At 38.6% G+C, this 22,295-nt stretch overlaps 1 protein-coding gene across 2 annotated transcripts in view; it reads left to right on the top strand.

Annotated features, from left to right (window-relative positions):
* The first annotated feature begins 963 nt into the window (after positions 1 to 963).
* The window catches only part of LPCAT2 (lysophosphatidylcholine acyltransferase 2), a 72,638-nt gene continuing 51,306 nt past the window's right edge, over positions 964 to 22,295 (top strand). The window contains exons 1-8 of one of the 2 annotated variants that reach the window (XM_005890933.3): positions 964 to 1,248; positions 7,120 to 7,259; positions 8,706 to 8,923; positions 10,420 to 10,532; positions 12,669 to 12,729; positions 13,617 to 13,675; positions 15,154 to 15,188; positions 17,836 to 17,890. In XM_005890933.3, coding sequence (XP_005890995.2) covers positions 1,063 to 1,248; positions 7,120 to 7,259; positions 8,706 to 8,923; positions 10,420 to 10,532; positions 12,669 to 12,729; positions 13,617 to 13,675; positions 15,154 to 15,188; positions 17,836 to 17,890 — 867 coding nt within the window. In that variant the 5' untranslated portion in view covers positions 964 to 1,062. The remainder of the gene's footprint in view (positions 1,249 to 7,119; positions 7,260 to 8,705; positions 8,924 to 10,419; positions 10,533 to 12,668; positions 12,730 to 13,616; positions 13,676 to 15,153; positions 15,189 to 17,835; positions 17,891 to 22,295) is intronic. The other variant, XM_070388417.1, reaches the window with a different exon arrangement.

The raw sequence follows: 22,295 nt of genomic DNA, 5'->3' as shown, positions 1-22,295 counted from the left end.
AATGTTTGTTTCTAAGGCGCTACATATTTCAATTGATTCCTTGAAACCTGCCATAAGCCACTTCCAATTCTCAAGAGTCACTTTTCATACCTTGATCATGTCACCTGATTTCATTTTTGCCTGATGAGTGTTTGCTGAGGGGCATCAAAACGCTTCCCTTCTTCCATGGATTTGCTGTCCCTATGTCCTGCCTTCTCCTGAAGCCAGCCTGGCAGCAGCTCCATTGGTGGGTCTTCTGATCATGCTTTTTATTTCTTTTCAGACTCTGATGCGAGTAAAGTGGAGACAAACAGTCTCCAAGTTTCCAAGTCACTTCTCTTTTTTTTGAGACCAGGTTCCTCATCTAGTTCAGAGGGCCATGGTGGTTTTGTATTTTTCTAGTTATTGCAGCTCAATTTTCCTTGGGAAAACTATCTTCACGTTGTCAGTCCATATTTTGACTGGAAGACAGCCCACTCCTGGCTCCAGTTTCTATATTAGTCAGGACTCTTTCAGCTGTAACTGATAAACATGACACTCAAACTGGTTTAAGCAAAAGCAAAACATGCACCAGAAATCAGATCCACCCTGGATAATGAGCCCTCTTAATGGAACAGCCCACGAGTTGCTCCTACAATAGCTAGATTCAGGTTCTGTTTATCTTGGTATTACGAATGGGGCCACGGAGGTTCATGGAGACAATGATTTGGCCAAAGAGCCAGTAAAAGCGAAAGTTAAGCCAGGTTGGCCTGATGCTGGGGCAGAGAACAGTCTAAACTGTCTCTCTTGCGGGTGCGTCGCTTTGAAGGAAAAAACATTCACCTCCAAGCGGGCAGAGCTATGAATCCCAAAAGGAAGGGCCAGACACCTAAAAGGGTGGGACTGTGCTTGAGGTGGGGGTTGGGGGGTGGGGCCAGAACCTGGGCGTGTTCGGAGCCAGAGGGGCGGGGCGGGGCGAGAGCAGAGGGCGGCTAGGTAACTTTGGCGCCTGCGCAGAAGCCCCGGACTCCTAAGCGGCTCCCACTGAGTCTTGGCTGCGGTGCCCACTGGCGCGCTCCGCGTGAGTCGCTTCGCTCTAGTCAGATGCCAGGGTCGGCCATGAACCGGTGCGCTGACGCGCGGGCCTTGGCGGCCACTGTGCCGGGAGCTGACGTCGGGAATGCGGGGCTGCGGCCGCCGATGGTGCCCCGCCAGGCGTCCTTCTTCCCGCCACCTGTGCTCAATCCCTTCGTGCAGCAGACGCGGCTGGGCGTGGCGAGGCGCATCCAGGTGCGGGGCGAGGGTCTGACAGGAGAGGTGGATTCCAGTGAGGGTCATGGGTTAGAGGGAGGAGGGCAGATTCGGGTGAGGGACGTCTGACAGGGGAGGCAGACCCAGGTGAGGGATGTGAGTCTGACTAAAATTCAGGGGAGTGACTAGAGACTGACAGGCAAAGCAGATTCTGGTGAGCGACCGGAGTTTGAGAGCGGAGGCAGGTCCAAGTGAGGGGAGTGGGTCTGAGGGAGGAAGCAGTCCAGGTGAGGGACGCCTGACAGGGGAGACAGATGCAGGGCAGGGGTGTGGATCTGAGGGAGGAGGCAGTTTGAGGGGGGCCATGGGTCCGTCAGGGAAGGCTGTTTTAGACGGCAGTGTGGGTGTAAAGGGGAAGTGACTGAGAGGAGTGAGTCTGGGAAGCCAGGCTCGAGGAAGAAAGGGATGTAGATCTGAGAGGGGAGGGCTTCTGAATGGGCCAGGAGTCTGCAGGGGGCAGAGATGCTGCGCTGAGAATTTAGGACCCTTGGAGGATGCTTGGAGGTCTGGGTGTGTGTGTGAGAAGAGAAGATGCAAAGAGCATGTGGGTCTTGGGAGAAGGTGCTAAACAGGAGGAGGCTGAGCAGGCCCATGGCAGAGGAAACATTCCGCACTGAGAGGAGGGAAGGGCTCTGGGAGAAGAACTTCAACCTGAGTGTGTGGATGTGTAGTAGGAGCTCATTGTACTGCAGGAGAGTGAGTTTGGGGAGCTTTTTGTTGTTGTTTTGCCTGAGGGAAGGAGAGGAGTCCTTTTGGGATGAGAAGAGTGAGGGAGAAGGCAGAGAACCCAGGTCTGAAATTAGAACCAAAAGAAAGGTGGGATGTTTTGGTGGAGCAGTTGCGTCAAGGGTGGGAAATCACAACCTAAGAAAAGGAATAATATGGGTCCGTTTAAGGTATTCAAGAGTTTTTGGTCCTGAATCAATTTTCACCCAAACACTTCTCATAGATTTAGATTTAAGGACGTAGATTCAAGGACGAGAGACTTTCTCTGGTTGTTAAAAACAGCTCTATACAAAAAGGAAGTTCCTGTCCTTTCCTTTTTCTTGTAAAGCACTGCTTTTACCATTAGCAGTTACACTCACTCTTTGGACTTCCTCTTTGGTGAAGTTAGTGATCAGAGAACAAGATAGACTATGCAAGCTACATTTGTTCTATGTGTTCTGCATGGGAAAAAAAATAGTTTTAATGTTTCCTGTCCATCTTACATATTTATTTACTTTGGATTTGAAATAGTGTAATTTTTGCACAGCATGCTTATCTGCACTGAGACCATTGTCCTCTATGGCAGAGATAGGTTAAGTGCTGGGCTAAGCAGTGTGGGTGGTGGTTACAGTACTGGTTGATGGGTGCGAAGGTATGAGAAAGGAAGAGGAAGATAATGAATGTAGCAATACCTCTTTGTAAAGAAATTAAATGTTTAAAAATGTGATCTTAAAATGTGTCTTAAAATGGATTGATATATCCAGCTCTTTGTGACCCCATGGACGGTAACCTACCAGGCTCCGTGGTCCATGGGATTTTCCAGGCAAGAATGCTGGAGTGGGCTGCCATTTCCTTCTCCAGGGGATCTTCCCAACCCAGGGATCGAACCCGGGTCTCCTGCATTGCAGACAGATGCTGTACCGTCTGAGCCACTAGGGAAGCCCACATTGACATTCCCATGATATCTTAAAATTTCTGAAGGTGAAAGTCACTCAGAAACACTTAACAAATTCATTGACTCTCATTCAGAATTCCTTTTGACCTGAGTTCATCAAATCAGTTATACTTAAATGAAAGTATGTCCATCTCTTCTGGTTCATGTATTGGAGAGAAGCTCAAAGTGGCATGTTTGTAAGTATGTACATTGTGCCTGGATTACTGAGTTTTTGGTTTTTAAATAGTATGACTGCAACCATTTAGAGAGCACTTCCAAGTAACTCTATAAGAATTGTGATATAATGGAATGATCACTAGTCTTAGAAAACCTGCTCAGGCCCTGTCATTTATAAGTTGTATGACTGGCCAAGTCAGTTGACCTCTCGGAACTTCACTTTCCTTATCTATTAAATTGGAATAATAATACATCAAAGGAGGGTTAAACTTAAGTGAAATAATACGTGAAAGAACCTGGTATTGCTTGCTGATCTTGATAGTTATCAATGCCATTTGTTATCTACAAATTGTATGCTGCTGCTGCTGCTAAGTGGCTTCAGTCGTGTCTGACTCTGTGCAACCCCAGAGATGGCAGCCCACCAGGCTTCCCCGTCCCTGGGATTCCCCAGGCAAGAACACTGGAGTGGGTTACCATTTCCTTCTCCATTGCAGGAAAGTGAAAAGTGAAAGTGAAGTCACTCAGTCGTGTCCGACTCTTAGCGACCCCATGGACTGTAGCCCACCAGGCTCCTCCATCCATGAGATTTTCCAGGCAAGAGTACTGGAGTGGGGTGCCATTGCATTCTCCGACAAATTGTATACTGTAGTTAAAACTTACCACTTGGATTGGATAGAAATGAATATAGTCGCAATATTTTTTAAAACGTTAAAATGCATGTAGACAGAGATTCCAAAGTAGTTTCAATGGCTTAAACAGTCTGGGTAGAGGAAAATTTCAATAGACATGATTGAAAAACAATGTTGTCTGTATTATCCAGTTTAAAAGACTGATATACTTGTGTTTAAGGATGACTCAATATGGTGAATATAGGCTAAATTTAATCTTAAATGATGATCAACATCTTGTTTAAGGATTGTTGTCACTTCTGCATCTCATAGGGCTTACTTAGCTTTACTGCTCCTCCTCTCTTTTTGACTGTTTAAGGGTCTGTTCCATAGTGGCATGGAGAAAATTAGCCTAGCTTTTCTTTCCTCAATAGAATATGGAATTATAACTATGGGTCATTTACCATATCAAAAATATTTGTTGGATGCCTTCCATATGCCAGGCACAATGTTACTCTCTGGAGATAGAGATATAATAAACAAGAGAAAAAAGGACTCTGCCTATCTTAAGCCTGTATTTCACTGAAAAAGTTAAATAAGCAAGTATAGAAATATATATAATTCCATGTCTTAGTGAGTGCTATGAAGAAAGAGAGGAAAATAATCACAATAGTGTCAAAAGAAGGCCTTCCTACAGAGATAACTTATTACCAAAAGAAAATATGATGCATAATCCTCTTAATCCAACAGTTACTCAAAATTGGTTTTGTCATCTTAATAATGTTTAAATATTAAAATTTTAAATCAACTTTGTCTGTATACCAGCAGCAACTGCAAAATGAAATTAAATAATCTCATGATAGCAATAAGTGAAAGTCATTCAGTCATGTCCGACTCATGGAATTCTCCAGGCCAGAATACTGGAGTGGGTAGCTGTTCCCTTCTCCAGGGGATCTTCCCAACCCAGGGATCAAACCCAGGTCTCCCGCATTGCAGGCAGATTCTTTACCAGCTGAGCCATCAGGGAAGCCCAAGAATACTGAAGTGTGTAGCCTGTCTCCTCTCTAGCAGATCTTCCCAACCCAGGAATTGAACCAGGGTCTCCTGCATTGCAGGCAGATTCAAGACCACTACAATGAAAACAACAGAACACTATTGTAAGAAATTAATGAAGATTTACATAAAATAAAGAGCTATACCATGTTTGTAAGTTGGAAGAATCAACATTATTAAGATGGTAATTCCTCCCAAATTGATCTATAAGTTCATCGAAAGCTCAACAAAAATTCCAACAGGCTTTTTGTGTGGAAACTGACAGATTAATTCTGAAATTTATGTGGAAATACTAAGGATCTAGATTATCCCAAAAGAAGTTTGAAAAATAGAAAGTTGGAGGACATACGCTACCAGATTTCAAGACTTACTACAAGACTACAGCAATTAAGAGAGTAGGGAATTGACAGACATACAGACAAACGGATCAACAAAACAGAATAGAGAGCCTACATGTATGTTCAATTGATTTTTTGACAAAGTGGCCAACAAAATTTATTGGGGAATGTGGAGTCTTTTCAAATTTGGTTCTGGGGATGGCACTTCACTGGTGGTCCAATGGTTAAGACTCTGCACTTCCCTGGAAGGGGCACAGCTTTGATCCCTGGTCCAGGAACTAAGATCCCACAGGCCTCACAGGGGAGGCAGGTCCGGGGGTGGGGGGGACAGGGCGGGGGGCAGTGGGGGTTGGGGGTGGGGGGGGCGGGGGGGTGGGGTGGCGGAGCTGGTTTTGGAACAACTAGATAAATCTGTAGATAAAAATGAAACTTGATCTCTACTGTACACCACACAGAAAGTAATTTACGATGGATCATAGACTTGAACATAAAAGCAAAATCCATATATCATCTAGAAGAAGAAGATATAAAATATCTTCATGATCTTGAGATAGGTAAAGATTTCTTAGAAAGGATGCAGAAGAGAACTAAATTGATAAATTAGTCTTCATCAGAATTAAAACGCTTCTTATTGAAAGATAACCAATAAGAAAATGAAAAAGCAAACCATGGAATAGGTGAAAATATTTTCAATATATATATTGAAAAAGGGCTTGTAAACAATATATGAAGACCTCCTAAAAATTGATCGGAAGAGGACTAACAACCCAATGAAAATGGACTAAAGACTTGAACAGATAGGTTAAAGGGATGACCAATAAGCACGTGAAAAAATTTGCTCAGCATCATTGTTCATTAAGGAAACCACAATGAGATATCATTTTACACCCACCAGGATGGCTACAAAGAGTGACAACACTGAAAATTGATGATGTGAAGCAACAGGAACTTTCACACTTCATTGGTGGAGGTATAAAACGACACAACCACTTTGGAAAACAATTCAGCATGTTCTTTAAGCACATTTCACCTGGCCTGACAATTTTACCACCATCCACCATGAATGAAAATGTATGTCTCAAATGAGTCTCAAAAATTGATGTTTACTCATATAGATAAGAACTTATAATAGGCTAAAGGTCCCTGAACAGATTAATAGGTAAATTAATTGCAGTATATTCATACAATGGAATATCACTCTGCAATGAAAAAGACTGTATTACTGATACATATGACAACATGGTTGAATCTCAAAAATATGAAGTGAAAGAAGCCAGACATAAAAGAGTACATACCATGTGGTTTCATTTATATGAAAATATGGAACAGGCAAAAACTATAGTGAAAGATTGTCAGTGGTTGCCATACACTGAGGATACATTGACTACAAAGAGACACAAGGGAGCTTTTTTGAGTGATGGAAATGATCTATATCTTGATTATGGTGGTGTCTGCATAGGGCTATGCATTTGAAAAGCTCATATTTAAAATAGGTGCATTGTATTTTATGTAAATTATGCCTTCATAAAATTGATTTTTTGAAGTGATTTTAAACACCAAATGTCAGCAAGGATATAACAGTGACTGAAATTCTCATACACTACCAGTGACATTTTAAAATGATACAACTGGACTTCCAGTGGTTAAGACCCTTGCAATGCCAGTGACAGGGCATTCAATTCCTGGTCTGGGAAGACTCCATGTGCCGCAGGGCGACTAAGCCTCTGTGTCACAACTACTAATCCCGCACTATCACTAAGCCCAACACACCTTTTCTTTGTTTCCCCAGCAACCCCTATTCACATTCACTGGTTTTCTCCCCTATTTCTTTTGCTACCTAGCAGAGTTTGTGAGGTCAGATGTAATGTCTTATTTCCTTTGTGCTTAGATCGTTGCCTGGTGCAGGGTAATGCTCAATTCATCTTTGAGTGAAAGCTTGAATACCCTAAGATTTTTCTTTTAAGTATGTCTGTTTGATAACTACAGCATTAAAATAATGTCATCTATTTTTTTTTAAATCAACTTTGACTTTCAGATTTTCTTCCTTGGAATTATCCTGCTTCCAATTCGTGCCCTATTGGTTGCAATAATTTTATTACTGTCGTGGTCGCTGGCTGCAATTTCAACAGCATGCTGTCCTGAAAAGCTGACCCACCCAATAACTGGTTGGAAGAGGTAAGAAGTAACTATGTCTAAATATTAGGTGAATCAAGATTAGAAGAATTTATTGAAGTTTAGGCAGTGATCAACAATTGTGGCTCTGAATATAGGATATTTTTGGAATGCAGTCGTTAGAGGCTGTGCTGTGTTGTGCTTAGTCGCTCAGTCGTGTCCGACTTTTTGCAACCCCATGGACTGTAGCCCTCCAAGCTCCTCTGTCCATGGGGATTCTCCAGGCAAGAATACTGGAGTGGGTTGCCATGCCCTCCTCCAGGGGATCTTTCCAACCCGGGGATTGGACCTTGTTAGAGGCTACATCACTATAAATCAAAAACAGGTCTGAAAGTTCTGTGATGGGGTGAGTTCTTTATCTCTAAATAAATAAAGATCTCAGCTCTTAAACTACAGAGCAAGGAGAGAGTAATCATTTCCCTGTGCCCTCCTGAAAAGTACTTGGGCTTTCTGTGTCTCACTTCTCACCATGAAATAAAAGTTAGAGAAACTTCCTTGGGAGTTAGTTGCTTAATAGCTCCTCACAATATTATTATGTGAATGTTGAGAGAATTCAATAGGAAGCTCATTTTTTAAAACTCCTGTTAGATGTCTTATGGGAGACACATATTTTTCATGAAAAGCTGTATGCTTATTCATATACTGAGATGTCCATTGTGTGTTTGCACTTCTAGGACTGTGTTTTTGTTTTTCTATGCAATTGAATTTATCAAAGACAGAGACTGGATCTTACTTGTCTTATGTGTCCAACAGAATTCCTGGCACAATTTGATTTAATTAATTTTTAATGACAGATTCTTTTAAAATAGTAAACAAATCAATAACCAGAATTAAGTGCATCTTTGTTCCAGGAAGTGAGATAATAAATTTACTTCTTAAGATTCTTCATGATTTTTAAGGGCTATAATGATATAAGTAATAAAGCTTACTTTTAAAATTTTATTTTTAAAATAACTCTGAGGACTGTTTCAGCATGCTAGTTCTAAGAGTGTTTTGGGGGGTAGCAGCATCTTTGTTACACAAATATAGATATCTAAGGTGATTCATATGAAGGACAAGACTGATTTGAATTTCTCAGTGGGGGATGCATGTTGAAAATTCATTCTTATTACTTTATAGTCACAGAATAATGGAGCCACTTAGCCACGTGGCCTTGGAAAAATTATTTCTCTGGGCCTCAGTTTTATCATCTGTAAAGTGGGAATAATGATAAATGCTCTATATTTCATAAAATTGGGCTAGGGATTAAAGAAATTAATATGCATAAAGTACTTAGAACAGTGCCTGGCAGAAAGAGCTCTGCTGAAGTGTTAGCCATTCTTCCTAGCTGATATTTTAAAATGAAGTGCTGACGTGTTTTGGTTTTTGCTTTGTGCTTTAGAGTAAAACCCTGCTGGTAGCTGCAATTGGTAAAGCTATTTATGTCCATTTTTATATTTATTTCCAAAGGAAAATTACTTATCCAGTCTTGAAGTTTCTAGGCCATGCCATGTTCTTCTCAATGGGGTTTGTAGTTACTGTGAAAGGAAAGATTGCAACTCCGTTGGAAGCACCAATTTTTGTCGTTGCCCCTCACTCAACATTCTTTGATGGAATTGCCTGTGTTGCAGCTGGATTACCTTCTATAGTGTCTCGAAATGAAAATGTGCAAGTGCCTCTGTTTGGCAGTAAGTACTCTGTAAGACAACAGTGATAAAATATTTTCATGTTCATGCTTTAAATTTAGAAAGTTCTGTATAGTTTACTGATAAATTTTTTGAAGACTTAAAAATAATAAAACACTTCAAACATATTTCATTGCTTTTAATGAGGTATAATATCAAAAGAATGAATTTATGAAAAAAGATTAAAGACCTCCCTACCTATATACCTCATCATTCTTTTTATTTTCTTTTTAATTTTTAAACCTTTCAGATATAACTCTTTTAAATATTTATTTATTTATTTCATTTATCTTTTTGGCCGTGCCGTGCAGCATGTGGGATCTTAGTTTCCCTACCAGGGAACAAACCGGCACCCCCTGCAGGGAATGCACAGAGTCTTAACCACCAGATCACCAGGGAAATCCCCTATCATTCTTTTTAAACCTTACCTCTGCTGCTGCACCATCACTTCTTCCTGCTCCTAAGCCCAAAAGAACAGTTTTTCAATACAAAATATGGTAAATTTTTTTAAGAGAGAATTTAATTGAAGAATTTGTGAAAGCACCAGTTACCTAGTATTTCAGTGAATTTCTCTTCAGGGTATTAGGCTGATAAATGCAATAAGTCTTTTCTCCTAACTCTGTTTTCTTCATTATTGCCCCCAAATCTCCATGAGGGAAAAATGTGTAACTTGTTGAAAATTATGACGTAGAACAATAAATGCTTCCTGACATAAAAATAATGAAACAAGTGGAATGTTTTTTCCCACCAGATGCTTTGCTCTCTCCCCTGGGGATTAGTCTCTAAGTAACTGCTTCCAGTTGTCCCAAGGCTATTGCCAAGCATCAGGTGGTGAGAGGGTAGGTTTGAAAATTGCCTGATGCTGTCTTGGTACTCTAGAGAAAATGATAGCAGTTCTCACAGCTTTGTCATTCAGCTAAGAAAGACACACACTCTTTCTTTTTTTTTTTTTAAAGATAACCACCTTGCTTTGTGTAACATGACATTTCCCCCCAAAGTTGTTTAGCAATAGATTTTTGGTGAAATGAGGTTTATTGTGCTGGGAAGCTACCTACTTAAAAGACTATTGCACTGAAAATTTTATTAAGATAAATAGCAATTGCCCCCTACCCACATGTACTATGGCTTCACATAATCAGTTTGCAATATTATTGCAGGAATATTCCCAAAATAAAACAAGACAATCTTATAGCGTATTGTGAATGTTTAATGTAAATTGAGAAGTCTTTTAGGGAGAAAATTGCATTTTTTTTTCATATTCCTGTTGCTAACTTCTGTGAAATCAATGAAATATTTTTAGGTATAAATAGCCACCTGTCCTTTTGAAGCCAGAATCTATTAATAAGTTCTAACAAACTTTGAGTTAGAGGGTTTTTTAAGTTGTTCTCTTTAATTTGCTATCTTTTTAATTTTCCATGCAATTTGTTTTATGATTTGGTATCATTTCTATAGTAGCTGTAGCCCAAAAAATGACTTATGACCTTTCATTTGTTTTAAAGGAATATTGCGGGCCTTGCAGCCAGTGTTGGTGTCCCGTGTAGATCCAGATTCTCGAAAAAACACAATAAATGAAATAATAAGGCGGGCCACATCAGGAGGGGAATGGCCCCAGGTAAAACACAATAGATATTTATTTAAATATATTGAGAATTTATTTTTTGTACACTAGTATATATTCGTTTGGATCCACAGATAACAATATCAGGGTACACCGTATGCTAGTTGTCTTTAGCATAATAAAAGCAGGATAAATGAGTAGGGATTAAGAGGTCCTCTTCTGCATGAGATACTCCTAGAATTAAATGTATCGTTCTTTTTTATTCTCCAAACTCTTTGAACTGGTTTTCACTTTGTGTCATAAAACATAATTCTCTACCTCTGAATTTATCATTTTAAAGATGAGATACTAAAGCTCAGTTATACTCAAAAATATGGTGGGTGGGTATTTTTTGAAAGTGATTAATATCTTAAGATTATCTGAAGTATATTTAGATAGTGCTTTTCAGTTCAGGGGGCATTTCAGAATCACCTGTAGAACTTTTCTACATTTTACCATCCCATCTCCTCCTTCCCCTGGAATGGTTTTTTTTTTTTTTAGTTTATTTATTTTTGGCTGTGTCTGGTCTTAGTTACCCCACAGCATGTGGGATCTTAGTTCCCTGCCCAGGGATTGAACCCACCTCCCCCACACATTGGAAGACAGATTATTAACTACCGGGCCATAAGGAAGTCCCTGGAATGCTTTTGAAGGTGTGGAAGGAGCAACATTTATTGCATAAATAGAGCCTCATGGGTGATTCTGATAAGTACCCCCCTGCCTTTGCCCAGGTGAAAACAAGTGATCGCTAGCAGAACTCATGGTCCTGAGGTGATCTGGCTACTCGTGGTAATGTTTAGATATTAAAGTACTAAGAGGCGTATGATCAGCCAGGAGGTTTTAGAAACGAAGGCATGTGAGGAATGATTTAAAGAGTGACTGGGAAGAAATGACATTTGGAATAAGGATTTGATTTTGCTCTTTGGCTCCAAGGAATTTATCTAGGACTGGTGGGTGAAAGTAAACAAGATTTCAGTTCACTTTGCTCATTTCAAGGAACTTCCTGTCCAAAATTAGAATGGTCTGATTTGGAACCTCTTTCTGGAATGTTCAGGCATTGGCTAGGCAACCACTTGAGGGGATATTATAAAAAGAATTCAAGTATTAGAGATGCTATATGATGTTTAATGCCCCTTCTAGTTCTTGCTGCTGCTAAGTCCCTTCAGTCGTGTCCGACTCTGTGCGACCCTGTAGACGGCAGCCCACCAGGCTCCCCCGTCCCTGGGATTCTTGAGAGTTTATGATTTATTCTATATTAATTTATTCTTCATGGTATAGCTATAGAATATCCACTACATGAATTATATTTGTTATTGTATCTAATTGGAATAGGAAACCTGTTTGTTTTTTAAGTTGGAGAATGGAATCACACCTATTCACAATTTTTATTTTACAAATAACTTGTTTTATGGCAGTTTAGCTTACTAATTACTTTAATTATTACAAAATACCCATTACTAAATGCTGTAAGTGCAGGGATTTTGTTTCTGTGCTTAGCAATTTATTCATTGCTAAATTCCAGAAGTTTCAGAAAAATCAACCTGCTGTTTTATTCAGTTAATGGGGAACTGTAGTGCATAGTTTTTGTGTGGAAATCATAATATATTAAAAACTAAAAACACCTCCTCAGAAAAGAGTATTAAATTGTATTCCGTATGTCAACAAATTCAAGTAAGCATAAAGCATATTGTTGGTATTTCCTCCTTTTTTCTCAGTACAACCTGAAACTGTATGTTGTAAGAGGGAATATCATTTAATGGGAAAATTGAAGCAGAAGTAGCAAATGATTTAGTTAAAGATGTATACCAGTAGAAGAAAGAATTTAACATTGCATAAAATGAATGCAACTTTGACCATGATTCAGGGTCTACAGCTTCTTTGAACCCTTTTCAGATCATTAGCATCATCATTAAGAAACATTTACTGCGTATATTCTCTCTTCAAAACTTTAATTCATTTTCAGGTTAATGGTCAGACTATACCTCTTTTAGAGCAAAACTGAACGATCTGATTCTAGGTTTCACTGAAATCAAGTGCTAGCCTTTTATTTTTGCTTTATAAAAGTTGGCAACTGTGAAGTCATAAGAAAGCAAGTATAGAGGTAATCTGTTAATTAGACTGAAATATTAAATCTATTCCTTTTCTCCCAAGATACTAGTTTTCCCAGAAGGTACTTGTACTAATCGGTCCTGTTTGATTACTTTTAAACCAGGTGAGATCAATTAAATTATGTATTGTGACAAAATAATGATTTCTCAAATGAGCTAATAATAAATATACAAACTAACTCATCAGTTTGCTTGGAGCATTTCTTATTTTCTGATAAAATGTTTTTAATACTGTGAATCCACAACTCACTCTTTTACTTTCTCTTTTGGTATCATAACACCTTCTTCTTTGGAATGTTGTGTGTATGTGTGTGTGTGTGTGTGTGTGTTTGAGCAGAAACCACTAGCAATTTTTCTTTTCCTCCGAGAGCAACCCCCACAGACACTTGGGGTCCGTGTTATCAAGTTAGAAAACCTATTTCAAAAAAAAAAAAAGAAAACCTATTTAAATTATCATTATAATGCTTTCAATTCCTTCTGAGGGTCATGCCTTTTTAAAATATTATGAAGTTGTGAATTTTATAGCAATTTATAATTTCATATGTCATTTAACAGTCATTACTAATATTTTAAAATGTTTTTGTACTGGCTGCTAGAATGCTCAGAACCAAAGTCAGAACTCACTCTAGCAAGTGTGGTAGTTAGTGGTTCAGCTTTTAGTTTCATCGACATTTTTTTCTCTTTATTTTATCTTTTCCTCTTAAAAAAAAAATTGTTGAATAAAAGGTATTTGGAAAATGAAAACAAATGGATATAAAAATAGTATTTTAAGTGACTTAGGCATAACATTTAATATTTTGCTTACATATTTCTAAATTTAAAAATCTCTCATTTTGGCTAACATTAGGAATTTACCAACATTCAGCCAATAGTTTATGTGTACTCTTAAAACATTTAGTATATTTACATCACTTATTATTAATTTTTAATTCACTGTAAAACTTGTATTCATATAAAGAGCATGTTATAAAATTTCACTATGCGGTTATAGGAGCCTTCATTCCAGGAGTTCCAGTGCAGCCAATTCTCCTCAGATACCCAAACAAGCTGGTAAGCATCAAATTTTACTATGAAAAGAATCTCACCATTCCAAACAGCACAAATATCCTAGGACCCCTTTTGCTTGAATAAATTGATGAATGGGTAAATGGTGGGAACAGGTGGGCAGTCTCATTCTCCTTGCCACATTTAGTTTTTAAAAATTTGCAAGATTGGGGAGTTCCCTGGTGGTCCGGGGTTAGGACTTCACCTTCTGGTGTTGGGGGTGAAGGTTGGATCCCTGGTTGAGGAGCTAAGATCCTATGTGCCTCATGGCCAAAAAACCAGAACATAAATATCAGAAGTAATATTGTAACAAATTCAATAAAGTTTTCTTTTTAAAAGTCTGAAGCCTGGTTTATAACCTTAAAAAAAAGATACTTTCTTAAGAAAAACTTGCCAGGTAGGCACAAATTGGTTGATACCAATTTTTGATACTGCTTTTGCTATTACTAAGCTACAGGAAGATATCTCCTTAGCTTCTGCCCTGTTGTCCCTGTGATGGTATGAGTATGTCTCAGCTCCAGGGTCTCTTAGATTAGATTTGAAAAAGCTCTCACAAAGTTCTGATTTTTCATTAAGCTTGAAAGGGAAAACATCTCCTGATTCAATGGTTATTACTGGTGGAGAAGGATTGAAGTAGCAGGATAAATTTGGAAGAGGCTTGGTGTTCAATGACACTCAGTACTTAGTAGCTGAGACACTTGGCAAGTAGCTTAAATAAGAAAATAGCTGCAAAGAACTTCACATTCTACAGAAAGTCCATGTGGGCTCAGGAAATAGCCTTTGCTCCAGCAAGATGTATTGTCGTCTTCTGGATATTGGTTGTGTCACCATTTTCCTAAAGAAAGTTATTTTTTGGCAGGGAGATGGATATTTTGTTTCTGAGAGGAACTTTCTTTACTACAGAATTTACATAAAAAGGCAGGATGTAATTATTCATGCTCTATGTTATTTAAGATTGAGTTCTTGATCAACTTCCTATCAGTGGTTGATTTCTCAGCTTTGCACACTTTTAGTTAAAATTTATCAAATTTTTACTCAATATACTTCTGCCTATGGATTTGTATTTGTCATTTATCCAAATTTTTTCACTCTGTACTATTTCATTTCTATAGTCTCTTCTCCGATATAAACTTCTTTTTGAGAACTGACGTATTCTGGTTTTTGTAAGCCAATTAATTATCCAGATATGTTTTTATTAGGAAAATAGTTAAGCATACACAATCATTTTAAAAAAAAAAATTCAGATCAACTTAATTCCAGAAAAAGATACGTGGTTACATATGGATGAGAAGGCAGCTCTTTGCCATGTAGATATATAATCCAAGAACTGATAGATCACTTCACTATTGTTTAGTGCTTGTTTTGCTTTTCAACATATTGCTTTTAATTCAAAAAGGAAGTATATGAATACCAATATCAAAATAAAATTTTTGGTTTTGTTTGATATTTTTTCTGTAATAGTTTAAATACTATTGTTATTCTAGGATACTGTGACTTGGACGTGGCAAGGATATACATTGTAAGTTGCTTATTATTCATTTATATAAATTTTATTTAAGTGAAGAAAGAAAGAATTTGTGTTTTTTTTTTTAAGCCTTGTTTTTATAGAAGTAAAGATTTCTCATCAGAGCCTTAAATAACGGATAAGTTTCTGTAGAGAACATAACTATCTTGCCCATTAAACCCTAACGTGCAGAATTTGATGTGCAGAATTCTCCCATGTGCAGAATTCTAGTTGTTTGTCAGTTCTAATGCATCTCAAGTGTTTACCAATTCTTAAGAAACATTCCAGTGATCTCATTTGCATCCTCCTTAGCTTAAATTTTGTAGTTTCATTCTCAGTGCAAATTTAACGTTATCTGGTGTCTCCATCTGTTTTTTTACCTCATTGGTTTAAATAGTCCAGAGCAGTTTAGTCATATGGCCTGAAATAGTTGTGATGTGTCTGATTTGAGTTGAGGAAATAGCTAAGCAAGTTTTCACTTCCACTCTTTGGTTTTGAGAGGCTGGGAAATCAGCAGTTTCTGTAAACAGTTAAGAGAAGAGAGGAATACTGTTTCACTGTTAAGCAAGCTGAAGTGAAATAGACCTTTTAAAAAGAGCAGAACACATAGAATCTTACTTTCTCTCAAGAAGTTCTTTTGTTTAGTTCCCCTCCCTATTCAGGTGCCTCCTTTGGTACCTGCTCAGACAACATTGACATCCCTCAGTGTTCACCTCAAGGAACCTGGCTGGCCTTGGGCTGCAGAAGAGAAAAATAAAATGACAAACCTTCCCCCAAATTAAAAAAAAAAAAAAAGACAACATTTTGGATTTGAGGGCTTTCCCAGAGCTTATGCAGTAATGCCTTTTGATACTGTTACACACAGAGCTCAAATCATTGATGGATAGGTGACCATCACTTGGAAATATTTAAAAGAAATCATACTTTGCCTTCAAATACATTGTAGACAATCCAAACAACTTATGAAAATTAGATTTTTTTCACTACAAACTTATTTTCTCCATTTTTTGTGTATGTAAATTGCTTTGAAATAACACATTTAAATCAGAATAGATGGGCTGATTACATGTGTTAATAAACACTGATACTTGTGAGACATTTATATTCCTGTTATGCTTTAGTCCTTGGTCGTCAGAGTTAAGTAAATAACACTAAAAATAGGGCACATAAACTGTAAAGGATATCTATTTATTCCCTTGGCTAGAATATCTTTCCTGTCATTACTAATTTCGAATTCCTGGTTTTCAGAAACAAATAGTATGAGAACATTTTAGGAAAAAAATACCTGAAAATTGAGGGATAACATATTTCTATTTCCTGAGGTATGTCATCCTCAGGACCTTTACAGGTCTGCTTAGAGATAGTGACTTTGGGTTCATTGTGACTTTTTTGGTTTTGCAGCTGGACCAGTGGAAATGAAGGTCAAATAGGAGATTGGGGGTAAATAGCGTGGTTAAGTATTTAATCTAGGCTTCTAACCTGAGAAGTATGTAACAGGAGGAAAAATAGGAGAGAGAATACAGCTAAGAAAGGAAAAAAATATTTTCAGAGTTAAAGATATCTTAGGATTTGTAAACAAACACAAGATCTCCTAAAGAAACAACTTTCATCTTAAGTCACGTCGCACTTGTGTGGTAACCTCCCGTTTTTACCTTATCTTCTCATCTCCATCATCTTATATTTAGCGCTGTGTCTGTTATGTCCAAATCAGTTTCCCCAGTTGTCCTTGAGAATTCCATAAGAAATGCTGTTTGGTTTGTCTGTAGTGTGGACAAGTCGAGTTTCAAGAGATGTTGTGTGTGGTTTCATTTTCTTTTAATAGTGTTCAGAATTTTCAAATCAATATTTAAATCATTGAATTCCAAAGCTCTCTGTTAATCATTAAAGAAAAACTTACTTAATGAGAGAGAATGTGGATTGGCTTTTATTTTTATGGGCCCACATTTTTTTTTTCACTATTAAAAATAATTTAGTAACATAATATTCTACTCAGGAGTTTTTCTGTAGACAAATTACTATATCTTAAAATGTGACTGTGAGTAGTTTTCTCTAGGTCTAGGAGTCTTAGTTGTCAAAGAGACTTCAAATTTGGGGTTCCTTCTGCTGACCTGTGGCTCTGACCCACAAATACATATTTGGTATTGTGTTTGGCAATTTAACTTTTGAATATCAAGAATAGTTCTCTATCCTCCAATTAAAAAAAAAATCCTATGATAAACCATGGGGGCTTCCCAGGTGGCGCAGTGATAAAGAATTTACCTGCCAATGTAGAAGATGCAAGACACAGGTTCAATCCCTGGGTCAGGAATATCCCCTGGAGAAGGAAATGACAATCCACTCCAGTATTTTTAGGAAATCCCAAGACAGAGGAGTCTGTTGGGCTACAATCCATGGGATTGCAAAGAGTCAGACATGACAGAGCAACTGAGCACATGATAAACCATAAAGGAAAAGAATATTAAAAAGAATGTATAATAAAAAATTTTAAATATTTTAAAAAGAATAGGTCTCTAAGCCCAAAAAGTGGTAAAGCAGCAGAGTGGCATTTATAAATGCAGAATACGTACAAAGAGTGACAAACGTTGCTTGTTTGTCAGGAAAGGATGGTTGAGCAACTTTAGGTAGTACCACATAAAAATGGCCTTCTCTCTTTTCTCCTCAGCATTCAACTTTGTGTGCTTACTTGGTGCCAGCCCTTCACAAGGGTGGAAGTTGAGGTAAGTGGTTCAAAATGTAGCCTTGAAACTTGTGGTTTGGCCTTTCTTATCATAGTGAATTTTCAGTCTGGAGAGACCAGATGTAGAAAGATTGGAAGTTAAGTTTGCCACCTTGAAAATAAGCCCTGTTCTTTTGCAAATTGTGTATCTAAACCCAAGCTGTCAGAACTAGCCCTTAAACTTGTGTTAGGAAGCACAACCTCCTAGCTTCTGGGAATTTCCAACATGTCACCACCCTGATTGGCCATATTTTCATTACTCACTCCTATCTTTTTATTCCTTTTAATGCTGACAAATAGATTTAAGGGACTAGATCTGATAAACAGAGTGCCTGATGAACTGTGGACAGAGGTTCGTGACATTGTACAGGAGACAGGGATCAAGACCATCCACAAGAAAAAGAAATGCAAAAAAGCAAAATGGCTGTCTGAGGAGGCCTTACAAATAGCTGTGAAAAGAAGAGAAGTGAAAAGCAAAGGAGAAAAGGAAAGATTTACCCATTTGAATGCAGAGTTCCAAAGAATAGAAAGGAGAGATAAGAAAGCCTTCCTCAGTGATCAGTGCAAAGAAATAGAGGAAATAACAGAATGGAAAGACTAGAGATTTCAAGAAAATTAGAGATACCAAAGGAACATTTCATGCAAAGATGGGATCAATAAAGCACAGAAATGGTATGGACCTAACAGAAGCAGAAGATATTAAGAAGAGGTGGCAAGAATACACAGAAGAACTTTACATAAAAGATCTTCATGACCCAGATAATCACAATGGTGTGATCACTCATCTAGAGCCAGATATCCTGGAATGTGAAGTCAAGTGGGCCTTAGAAAGCATCACTACAAAGAAAGTTTGTGGAGGTGATGGAATTCCAGTTGAGCTCTTTCAAATCCTGAAAGATGATGCTGTGAAAGTGCTGCACTCAATATGCCAGCAAATTTGGAAAACTCAGCAGTGGCCACAAGACTGGAAAAGGTTAGTTTTCATTCCAATCCCAAAGAAAGGCAATGCCAAAGAATGCTCAAACTACCACACAATTCCACTCATCGTACATGCTAGCAAAGTAATGCTCAAAATTCTCCAAGCCAGGCTTCAGCAATACGTGAACCGTGAACTTCCAGATGTTCAAGCTGGTTTTAGAAAAGGCAGAGGAACCAGAGATCAAATTGCTAACATCCACTGGATCATCGAAAAAGCAAGAGAATTCCAGAAAAACATCTACTTCTGCTTTATTGACTATGCCAAAGCCTTTGACTGTGTGGATCACAATAAACTGTGGAAAATTCTGAAAGAGATGGGAATACCAGACCATCTGACCAGCCTTTTGAGAAACCTATGTGCAGGTCAGGAAACAACAGTTAGAACTGGACATGGAACAACAGAATGGTTCCAAATAGGAAAAGGAGTATATCAAGGCTGCATATTGTCACCTTGCTTATTTAACTTATATGCAGAGTACGTCATAAGAAACGCTGGGCTGGAAGAAGCACAAGCTGGAATCAAGATTGCCAGGAGAAATATCAATAACCTCAGATATGCAGATGACACCACCCTTATGGCAGAAAGTGAAGAAGAACTAAAGAACCTCTTGATGAAGGTGAAAGAGGAGAGTGAAAAAGTTGGCTTAAAGCTCAACATTCAAAAAACGAAGATCATGGCATCTGGTCCCATCACTTCATGGGAAATAGATGGGGAAATAGTGGAAACAGCGTCAGACTTATTTTTTGGGGCTCCAAAATCACTGCAGATGGTGATTGCAGCCATGAAATTAAAAGACACTTACTCCTTGGAAGGAAAGTTATGACCAACCTAGATAGCATATTGAAAAGCAGAGACATCACTCTGCCAACAAAGGTCCGTCTAGTCAAGGCTATGGTTTTTCCAGTGGTCATGTATGGATGTGAGATTTGGACTATAAAGAAAGCTGAGCACTGAAGAATTGATGCTTTTGAACTGTGGTGTTGTAGAAGACTCTTGAAAGTCCCTTGGACTGCAAGGAGATCCAACCAGTCCATCTTAAAGGAGATCATTCCTGAGTGTTCATTGGAAGGACTGATGCTAAAGCTGAAATTCCAATACTCTGGCCACCTGATGCAAAGAGCTGACTCATTGGAAAATACCCTGATGCTGGGAAAGATTGAGGGCTGGAGGAGAAGGGGACGACAGAGGATGAGATGGTTGGATGGCACCGACTCAATGGACATGAGTTTGGGTAAACTCCAGGAGTTGGTGATGGACAGGGAGGCCTGGCATGCTGTGGTCCATGGGGTCACAAAGAGTCAGACACAACTGAGCAACTGAACTGAACTGAATGCTGACCTCTGCCAAGTTTCATGATAAGCCTTCACATCTTGACCAAAGGAGCTACAGTAGCTGGTGGAACCCCTCAGCTTCTTGAAGATTTATGTTCCGTGAAATCTGAGAGATTGTGAGAGAGATACAGAGTCAAAAACTCTCATTTTTAGAATAGTCTGTACATGGAAAACCTGAAGAAATCGTGTTATGTGAGCCATTAAGGCAGAAGAGCCATAAAGGTAGCTCATATCATCATTCACAGGACACTTTTTCACGTTCAGTGACAGTGGCAGGTGGGGAGTGGAGGAGTAATTAGAATGTTCTGAAAATTCTGACCAGATTTTTAAGACTTTGAAGATTGATTCCAAGAACTCTGCTTAGTTTCTAGGGATGACATGGAATAATGGGCCTTTGAGTTCAGAATCTTGTTGGCTTTGGTGATACCCTTAAGTAGCTTCTGAATAGAGGATCACAATAGTGGTTCTCCAGATTTTTGCTTGGATTTTCCAATTGCATCCACAGCTTTTGTAATGAAAACCCTAAGTTTGTATATGTAATTCAGAGTCCTGAGTGGGGGCCAGTGCTCTAAGTGACAAGACTGTGGAATTTAAGTTATAAGAATCTTATTTTACCTTGTTGGATAGCTTGGTTATTCAGCCATTTAGATGTCAATAATGCCAAATGTTGTAGGAGCTCAAATTATGTCAGAGTGAGTTTGACTACAATGAAATTTTCTTGAGACTTGCAAGTTGCTTGCCTGCCATGAAAATACTTGTTTATTAATTACATGTCACACTTCCCCACTTTTAAACCAGCTCAGTATCTTTCCATGTGACCAGAAAACACTAGATCTTAGATGTTTCTAGAGAAACAGGTTCAATTTCCTGAGTCTATGAAATAAACTGACAACAAGCAGATTAACAGCGGAAAAGATATATACAAATTTATTCATCTGTATCCTAATAAGTTTAGAAAGTATGAGGAGAAGCAAATTAATCAGATTTCTTTTTCTGAGACTTCTCAGTGCCTTTGAAATGTTTGACCACTGAACCCCTTTTCTCTCTGGAAAGCTCCTAGAACCAGTGTTCCATAGAATAGCATTTTGGGAAACCTTGTTGGGAAGAAATATCTTATTACTTCTAAGTACTCTGAGCACTGCTCTTCCTTCTTGAATAGCTTCTCAGATAGCTAGCCCTGTTTTCTTAATCAAAAAAGGAAAAGAAAACCCAAACATAAAACAGCCATACTATCTTCCCTGCAAATTCAGAGATACTGTTTTTATATATGTGTGTGAGAAGTCACTCATTCATGTCTGGCTCTTTGTGATCCCATGGATTGTAGCCTGCCAGACTCCTCTGTCCATGAGATTTTCCAGGCAAGAATACTGGAGTGGGTTGCCTTTTCCTTTTCCAGAGGATCTTCCTGACCCAGGGATCAAACCCAGGTCTCCTGCATTGCAGGCAGATTCACTACCACTGAGCCACCTGGGAAGCTCATATATATATATATCTATAACTATATATATAACTATATAACTATATATCGGAGAAGGCAATGGCACCCCACTCCAGTATTCTTGCCTGGAAAATCCCATGGACAGAGGAGCCTATAACTATATAACTATATATAGAGTTCCTTCCTCTTAAGTTACCCCTCTTTAGCTAAGATCTGGCAGTAGATGTGGAAATGCACACAGAACTGTTCATTTTTTTCGTCTAGCACACATATCAGTGGTCAAATTCTGTTACAACAGAGGTATGCAAATTCCTCGTGCTTTTGCCCTGACCATTGTTACCACATTTCCTTTCTGGGTCGGGGCTCGCTTTCTTTCTTTTCAATTACAGCATTTGCATCCTCCTACCAGTTCTTAGACCATTCAGATAATATTTTCTGCAAAGCAAAGAATATATCCTTTGTTCGATGACTTCACACTCAAAACAGCTTTCAACCAGTTGAAAACAGCTGAATAGGTAGGGATTTGAGGTGTAAGAATTGAAGATGGAAATTTGTGGAGTTCAAATTGGGTATTCTGGTTTTTGTTGTTGTTGTTTAGTTGCTCAGTCGTGTGCAACTCTTCTGTGACCCCATGGACTGTTGCCCACCAGGCTCCACT

Source organism: Bos mutus, chromosome 18 (genome assembly GCF_027580195.1).
Source record: "Bos mutus isolate GX-2022 chromosome 18, NWIPB_WYAK_1.1, whole genome shotgun sequence".
NCBI lineage: Eukaryota > Metazoa > Chordata > Mammalia > Artiodactyla > Bovidae > Bos > Bos mutus.
Note: the sequence above shows the minus strand (reverse complement) of the source record. Positions and strands in the feature narration are given on the sequence as shown.